At 27.7% G+C, this 8,684-nt stretch overlaps 1 protein-coding gene across 12 annotated transcripts in view; it reads right to left on the minus strand.

Annotated features, from left to right (window-relative positions):
- Nucleotides 1-8,684, minus strand: part of nrxn3b (neurexin 3b) — a 799,837-nt gene that overhangs the window by 461,972 nt on the left and 329,181 nt on the right. For 8 of the 12 annotated variants that reach the window (XM_061886825.1, XM_061886819.1, XM_061886820.1 and 5 more), the window contains one exon: nt 5,897-5,923. The exons of the other annotated variants lie outside the window; for them this stretch is intronic. In XM_061886825.1, coding sequence (XP_061742809.1) covers nt 5,897-5,923 — 27 coding nt within the window. The remainder of the gene's footprint in view (nt 1-5,896; nt 5,924-8,684) is intronic. 12 annotated transcript variants of the gene reach the window in all.

Raw genomic sequence — 8,684 nt, forward strand, 5'->3', positions numbered from 1 at the left:
AAAAAAAAAAAAAAAAAAAACATTTTTATTTTAATACCCCTAACCCAGGGCTGTCCAAACTAAAATAAAAAAATAAAGCATGCAGGGGCCATTTTCAAATGCATTACTATGTATATTTTTTATTTTATGTTTTAAATTTTAAGGCTCCCCTCAAGTTTAGTCCTGGAGACCCGTAAGGGCCTCAGACATGTAAAAAAATAATAAATTAGACTTGTTTATTTTATTTTCATTTTTTACTTGACAATTTATATTTGAATAACAAAAACAGAAACTTGATTTATTATTTTGTCCGATTAATTGGGTAATCAAATAAAACCCTAAATTGTCTCAATGCCTCTTTTAAGGAAACAAGAATTTGAGCTTTTCAACATTTTTTTTAAAATAAAAACTGTTTTTAGATTTCTTTAAACATGAGACAACTTTGTAGCCTAAAACCAGGTAAATAAAAAAAAGGAAACAAAGTGTAAAAACGTTTTATTTATTTGACACGTGTTGAATAATTTTAAAAACACAAACCTAATATATTAATTTTTCTGATTGAGTAATTACATAAAAGCCTGTAGCGTCATTGCCTTTTTTAAAGAAAAAAACATGTTTAAATTAATAATTTAACCTTTTTGCCACTTTAAAAAAAAATTTAATTCTTATTGAAATTTCACTTTGGCCATTACAGCATTAAAAATTCCTTATACATACATATATATATATATATATATACATATACATATATATATATATATATATATATATATATATATATATATATATATATGTATATATATATATATATAAAAAATGCCTTTTTAGCTAAATAAAACCCTGTATTATAGCAAAAACATGGAATAGTTCCCCTCTAAAAATGTTCAAAGTGGAATACTTGGATGTGAGGTAATTGGAGTCTTAAATAGGGCAACAATTCATAGCATTTATCTTGATTAATTTGTTTTTAAGCATGGACTGTTTAAAAAATATATTACAAAATCCCACTAACTACGAAAAAAGAATAAAAGAGCCACACTCATAAAAATGTTTAGAAATAATTAATATTATTGATCAGATTTAATTGTTGGTCGTTTTGTTTGTTGTTGTTCATTTTTTATGCCCTTTTTGATAAAGAAAACACGATTTTATGGCAAAAGTACAAACCACGCCATACCCCCCCAAAAAACTAAAAATAAAATAAAATAAAAGTAGAATACTTATAGTAAAGTAATTGAATTCTTAAACAGGTCAGTAACTCATAACATAGACTTTATGCATTATTTTTCTTTTTTTAGCAATGGCAGTTTAAAATTAAAACAATCCCATTAAATTTTAAGGGTACCAAAAGGGTCCCACTCGTAAAAAGAGCTAAAAATAAGTTACACTGTAGATTTGGACAATTTTTGATGGTTGTGTTTGGTTTATGCCCTTTTGATCATGGAAATTTTTTTTAATGGCAAACATACAATATATGCAATATTTTCCCCCATTTTTTAAAGTGGAATATTTGATGTGAAGAATAATGCATAAGTGATTTTGATTCAATTTTTTTGGAGCAATGACAGTTATAAATACAACATCCCACAAACATTCCAAGGTATCAAAAAGGGTCCCGGTTAAGTTTTTAAAAAGCAATATTACTTAATCTCCAGATCAATTTCTAATCTGTAATAAAGTTTTGATTGAATATATATTATATATATATATATATATATATATATGTATATATATATATATATATATATATATATTTTTTTTTTTTTAAATGTGTATGACCTTTTTGGTAAAGAAAACCCCGTTGATTTTGTTTTGGTAAATGCACCGGATTTGCAATATTTTATCTCCTGATAAACTTCCGCTTTATACAATGAATTTTAATTTTGTATAATTTGTGTATGCTCTTTTTTTGTTTGTTTTTATTGCAAAAACAAAAGAAATGCAATGTTTTAACCCTAAAACATGTCAAAATGGAATATTTGAGATTTAGTACAGATAGCCGAGGAGGCAGCCTGAAGGTAAACAGTATTTAAAGTAGTTAAAAAAACAAAACAAAGACGAGTGCCAAGTACAAAACAAACCGAATGATAGAACAGCGCAACTTACAAAAAACGTTGAGCATCCGTCCATTAATGACGACCATACAAACTAAAGTCCCGACAACAAAACACAAAAACAATAGAAATTCTTGATTTCCGATTGCAAACAGCTGCTTGGAGGTGCTCCGGGGCGGAAGTGAAGACGCCAACAAAACCGGAAAAGCCACCAAAATAAAAGCACAGGACCGAAATTAAAGCACTAAACACAGGACAACACTAAAAAACTCCCAAAAAGATTAATACAGGTTCAAAATGACCCCACTCTTAAAAGTGTTGAAAGTAAATCATACATTATTTTTTTTCAACGTCCATATCTCTCGACCAGGGGTCGGCAACCCAAAATGTTGACAGACCAAAAATACAAAAACAAATCTGTCTGGAGACGCAAAAATTTAAAAGCCATATTATATACAGATAGTGTGTCATGAGATATAAATTGAATTAAGAGGACTTAAAGGAAACTAAATTAGCTCAAATATAGCTACAAATGAGGCATAATGATGCAATATGTACATATAGCTAGCCTAAATAGCATGTTAGCATCGATTAGCTTGCAGTCATGCAGTGACCAAATATGTCTGATTAGCACTCCACACAAGTCAATAACATCAACAAAACTCACCTTTGAGCATTCACGCACGACGTTAAAAGTTTGGTGGACAAAATGAGACAGAAAAAGAAGTGGCATAAAAACACGTCCAAGAAAGTTGTACATGTAAACAAACTACGGTGAGTTCAAGGACCGTCAAAATTAGTAGGACAAAACGGCGCTTGCCAAATACGCGAATCAGTGAAGCATGTTTAATACAAACAGTGTGCTTTATAACAATTAGGGAGGTTTGTGTCTTGTTTGTCCTCCTGCAGAAACCATATTAAAACAACAAATACATTTCCCCCCCCTCATTTTTTCCCCTGTTTTATACATTTTTGAAAAAGCTCCAGGAGCCGCGGGTTGCCGACCCCCGCTCCGGATCAACTTCAGATATGTCATTATAGTTATTTAAAACAAATAATTGTTAATGTTTTATGCCCCTTTTGGTCAATCAAACCATGATTTTTTTTCCTATGGAAATAGAACAACATTTGCAACATTTATTTGAATTCGTTATTATTTTTGAGCAATCACAGTTTAAAAAAATAATAACTCCCACTAAAATTGTAAGTTAAAGTTAAAGTACCACTGATAGTCACACACACACTCGGTGTGGTGAAATTACCCCCTGCATTTGACCCATCCCCTTGTTCCATCCCCTGGGAGGTGAGGGGAGCAGTGAGCAGCAGCGGTGGGCGCGCTCGGGAATCAAGGGGTAAGGTATCCAAAAGGGTCCTTTTCATGAAAATGTAAAAAATAAGTCATACATTAATTTACTCATTTATTTATACTTGGGCGGTATAGCTCGGTTGGTAGAGTGGCCGTGCCAGCAACTTGAGGGTTCCAGGTTCGATCCCCGCTCCTGCTCCACCTGCTCCCAGTTCCACCCACACTGGTTTAAATGTAACTTAGATATTGGGTTTCACTATGTTAAAACTATTTGAGTCACTAGAGAAAAGAGCTATATAAATATAATTCACTTCATTTCACTACTTTCAACGAATACATTTTTAAATCGACTTCAGATCTGTCAATATAAAGAGGAATTATTTTTAAATTTTCTATACCCTTTTGGCGAAACAAACCCCCTGTTTTTATGGCAAAAACATAAAATGGCAAAAACATAAAATGATTTAAAAGCAAAACATTTAATTTTAAATAATTGTAAGATTCAGTATGTCAATAATTAATTAGAACATTGATTTTGATTCATTGTAATTTTTTGAGCAATTGCAGTTTAAAAAAAAACAAAACACTAAATTTCATAAAAGTGTTAAAAAACAGTCATGGATTCATTCATTTATTTTCTTTCAACTCTTAAATTTTTAAATCAACTTCAGATCTGTCGATATTAAATTATTTGTTAAAGGTTATATGCCCTTTTGGTTAAAGAAAAACACCGTTGTTATGGTAACAACACAAAATATGCAATATTTGCTCTGAAAAATATTGTAAAACAAAATATTTGATATGAAGTAATTGTAAGATTCAATATGTCAAAACTAATAACATTGATTTTGATTCATTGTAATTTTTTGAGCAATTGCAGTTTAAAAAAAAAACACTAAATTTCATAAAAGTGTTAAAAAAAAGTCATGGATTAATTTATTTATTTTCTTTCAACTCTTAAATTTTTAAATCAACTTCAGATCTGTCGATATTAAATTATTTGTTAAAGGTTATATGCCCTTTTGGTTAAAGAAAACACCGTTGTTATGGTAACGACACAAAATATGCAATATTTGCTCTGAAAAATATTTTAAAACATAATATTTGATATGAAGTAATTGTAAGATTCAATATGTCAAAAATAATAACATTGATTTAGAGTCATTATTATTTGAGCAATTGCAATAAAAAAAAAACTCCCACAAAAATTTTCAGGGATTTAAAAAATAAGTTATACAATTATTTTTTTTTTTTTTTTTTATCTTTTATCGCATACATTTTTTATTTAACTTTAAATTTGTCTATATAAAGTTACATTGTTGTCTTAAAATGTCTCATGATCTTTTGGTTTAAAAAATACAAATAAAGAAATATTTAAAAGTGAAATATTTGATGTGAAATAATTTTAGGATTCAATATGTCAATAATTAATAACTTTTATTTTGATTCATTATTATTTGAGCAATTGTAATAAAAATAAATAAATAAATAAAAAACTCCCACTAAAATTCTCAGGGATCTGAAAGAATCCCTTTCATAAAAGTGTTACAAATTAGTCATACAATCCTTTTTTTTTTTTTATGTTTAAGTTATTCAAAAGTGAAATATTTGATGTGAAATATTTGTAGGATTCGATATGTCAATAAGTAATAACATTGATTTTAATTATTATTTTTTGAGTAATTGCAATTTAAAAAAATACTTCAACTAAAATTAATGTGTTAAAATTATAAAATGATATGAATATGAAATTAGAATTGAAATGTAAGTGTTAAAGTAAAAATATTAAAAACAATATATATATATATATATATATATATTTTTTTTTTACTTTAACACTTTCATTTTTAATTTAATTTCAGATGTTTATATAAAGTTTAAAAAAATTCTAACCATTTTTCATGCTCTTTTTCTAATTTTAATTCACTCTAAACCCAACAATATGTAACATTTTTCCCCAAAAAATATTTCAAAGTGAAATATTTGATGTGAAATAATTGTACGATTCAAAATGTCAATAATTAATGACATTGATTTTGATTCATTATTATTTTTTGAGCAAAGACAGTTTAAAATGAACTATTTTCTCTTTTTTCCTCATTAAATTTCACCAGTTTTCTCTTTTATTCCCCTTTTTTTTTGTGTTAAAATATTTTACCATAAAAAATTGCTGCGGGAGGCCATCGGACACCTCAGCCCTGACCATAAAAACAAAACATTAGATATGTTTCACCGATATTATGAGTCCTTATTATGAGCACCAGCATGTCTGATCACACCAACTGTCGATCAAACGATTTAAGGAGAGTTTCAGTCCAGTTAGCGCCATCATACGGGAAACTATTTCCTGAATGAATCCATTAAATGGGGCCTTATAAAGTCTACCAAGAACATTAAGTGAGATTTGCATAACTTTGATGTGCGGCTATTACTTCTCGCCCTCTTATCTGCCAAATCCTCTTATCAGTCCCCCGCATGCAGACAATTCAGCCCTCTGCCTCAGAATCACACATTTATGGCAAAGGAAGAAAGCGCCAGAAGAAGAATGTTGACTTACTGGTGTTACAGTTTATCCTGACACAGTCTAGATGGGGGAGGGGAGAACAAGTGACAGATGAATTTGCATCCTTCAAAGTGACAGCTGCAGACATCCAAATGCAAGAAAATGCCACCTTCTGGGGACGTTCACATGACGTTTGTTTACCTTTTGCAGCCTTTCTCAATTGTTAAGCCCAGCGTGGTCATTTCCAACAAATTGATAAACAGTTTGTCAATATTGTGCACTTTTATTGTGAAAATGGGCCACTTGCGAATAAATGTTAATACTCAGTCCGTCCAGGATTTTTGCACTTGTTTTTTTAATTTTTACCCCAAAAATGTTTTCTGTTTTTTTTTAGAAATGTTCCATGCCCTATTTTAATGGCGAAAAGTACAAAATATGCAATATTTTCCAAAAAAAAGATTTAAATGTGAAATATGTGATGTGAAATAATTCTAAGATTCAATATGCCAATAATTAATAACATCGATTTTGATTCACTATTATGTTTTGAGAAATTGCAGTTAAAAAAAAAAAATCCACTAAAATTGTTAGAGATCCAAAAGGGTTCTTTTTATAAAAGTGTTAAAAAATATATATTTTTTTAAATAAACGAATTCCTTTATTTTTTTATTTCATATCTATCGACATAAAGTTTTATTATTTTTTAAATGTTCTATGCCCAAATTATGCACACCCTCAAAACTTTTTTTGCACTTTTTAAAAACATTTTTTGCCGAGCACACTTTTAAAAAGTGTATTTTTTTTAAAGTTATTTGCTCTTTTGGTTAAAAAAAACCCTTTGTATTGACTTTGATTCATTATTATTTTTTGAGAAATTGCAGTTAAAAAAATAAACTCCCACTAAAATTCTAAGGGATCTAAAAGGGTCCTTTACATAAAATTGTTGAAAAATAAGTACAATTAATTGATTTTCTAATAAACAAATTCATTTATTTTTAATTTCGTATCGGTCGATAAAGTTGTTTTTTTGTTTTTTTTTAAATGGTATAACCAAGATTTTGCAAACGCAAATTATGCACACCGTCGGAACTTTTCTTGCACTTGTTTTTTATTTTTTTTACCGGGTAAACTTAACATTTTTTTTTTACATTTTTTTTTACGTTATTTGCTCTTTTGGTTAAAGAAAACCCTTTGTATTGATTTTGATTCATTATTATTTTTTGAAAAAATTTCAGTTAAAAAAATAAACTCCCACTAAAATTCTAAGGGATCCAAATAAAAGGGTCCTTTACATATAATTATTAAAAATAAGTACAATTAATTGATTTTATAGTAAATTAATTAATTTATTTTTAATTTCGGATCTGTCTATAGTTTTTTTTTTTTTTTAAATGTTTTATGTCCAAGATTTTGCAAACGCAAATTATGCACACCATCAAAACTTTTCTTGCACTTTTTTTTTCATTTTTTTACCGAGCAAACTTTTAAAAAGTAAATTTTTTTTAACGTTATTTTCTCTTTTGGTTAAAGAAAACCCTTTGTATTGATTTTGATTCAATATTATTTTTTGAGAAATTACAGTTAAAAAATAAACTCTCACTAAAATTCTTAGGGATCTAAAAGGGTCCTTTACATAAAATTGTTAAAAAAAAGTAAAAATTAATTGATTTTCTAATAAATTAATTCATTTATTTTTAATTTAATTACATTTTTTAAATTTTTTTTATTTAAATGTTTTATGACCAAAATTTTGAAAACGCAAATCATGCACACCCTCAGAACTTTCCTCGCAATTTATTTTATTTTATTTTTATTGAGCAAATTTTTAAAAAGTGTATTTATCTATTTTTTGTAATGTTCTATGCTGTTTTGGTCAAAGAAATAACTCTGTTTTTATGGCAAAAGCACAAAATATGCAATATTTTCACAAAAAAAGATTTAAAAGTGACATTATTGATGTGAAATAATTGAAGGATTCAGTCTGTCAATAATTAACAACATTGATTTTGTCCCTTTCATAAAAGTGTTAAAAATAAGTCATGGACAATTTTTTTTTTACCATTTTAACACATTTTTAAATCAACTTCAGATCTGTCGACACAAAATTTACAACATTTTTCATTAATGTTCTATGCACTTTTGATTAAAGAAAATCCTGATTTATGGCAAAAAAACAACATATGCAATATTTTTCCCCAAAAAGATTTAAAAGTGAAATATTTGATGTAAAATAATTGTGGGATTCAATATACCAATGATTAATAACATTGACTTTGATTCATTATTATTTTTTGAGCTATTGCAGTTAAAAAAACAAAACTCCCACTAAAATTCTAAGGGATCATGAAGGGTTATCTTCATAAAAGTGTTAAAAATAAGTCAAACATTAAATCTTTTTTTTAATAAATGAATACATTTATTTTTAAGTTCAGATTTGTCGAAATAAAATTATATATATTTTTTTTAATGTTCTACGCCCAGGATTTTGCTAACACAAATTATGCACACCCTCTGAACTTTTCTCACACTTTCTTTTTTTCCCATTTTTACAAATATGTTTAACAAGTTTATTTATTTATTTCAAAACATATATTCTATGGCCTTTTTGGAAAAAAAATACAAAAACAAACCTAGTTTTTATCGAAAAAACACAAACTACGCAATATTTCCCCCCAAAAAGATTTAAAAGTAAAATATTTGATATGAAGTAATTGTAGGATTAAATACGTCAATAATTCATAACAACATTGATTTGGATTCATTATCATTTTTCGAGAAAATTTCGAAAAACTCCAAATAAAATTCCAAGGGCTCAAAGATAGTTAATTTCTTAAAACTGTTA

Source organism: Nerophis ophidion, linkage group LG24 (assembly GCF_033978795.1).
Source record: "Nerophis ophidion isolate RoL-2023_Sa linkage group LG24, RoL_Noph_v1.0, whole genome shotgun sequence".
Taxonomy (NCBI): Eukaryota; Metazoa; Chordata; class Actinopteri; order Syngnathiformes; family Syngnathidae; genus Nerophis; species Nerophis ophidion.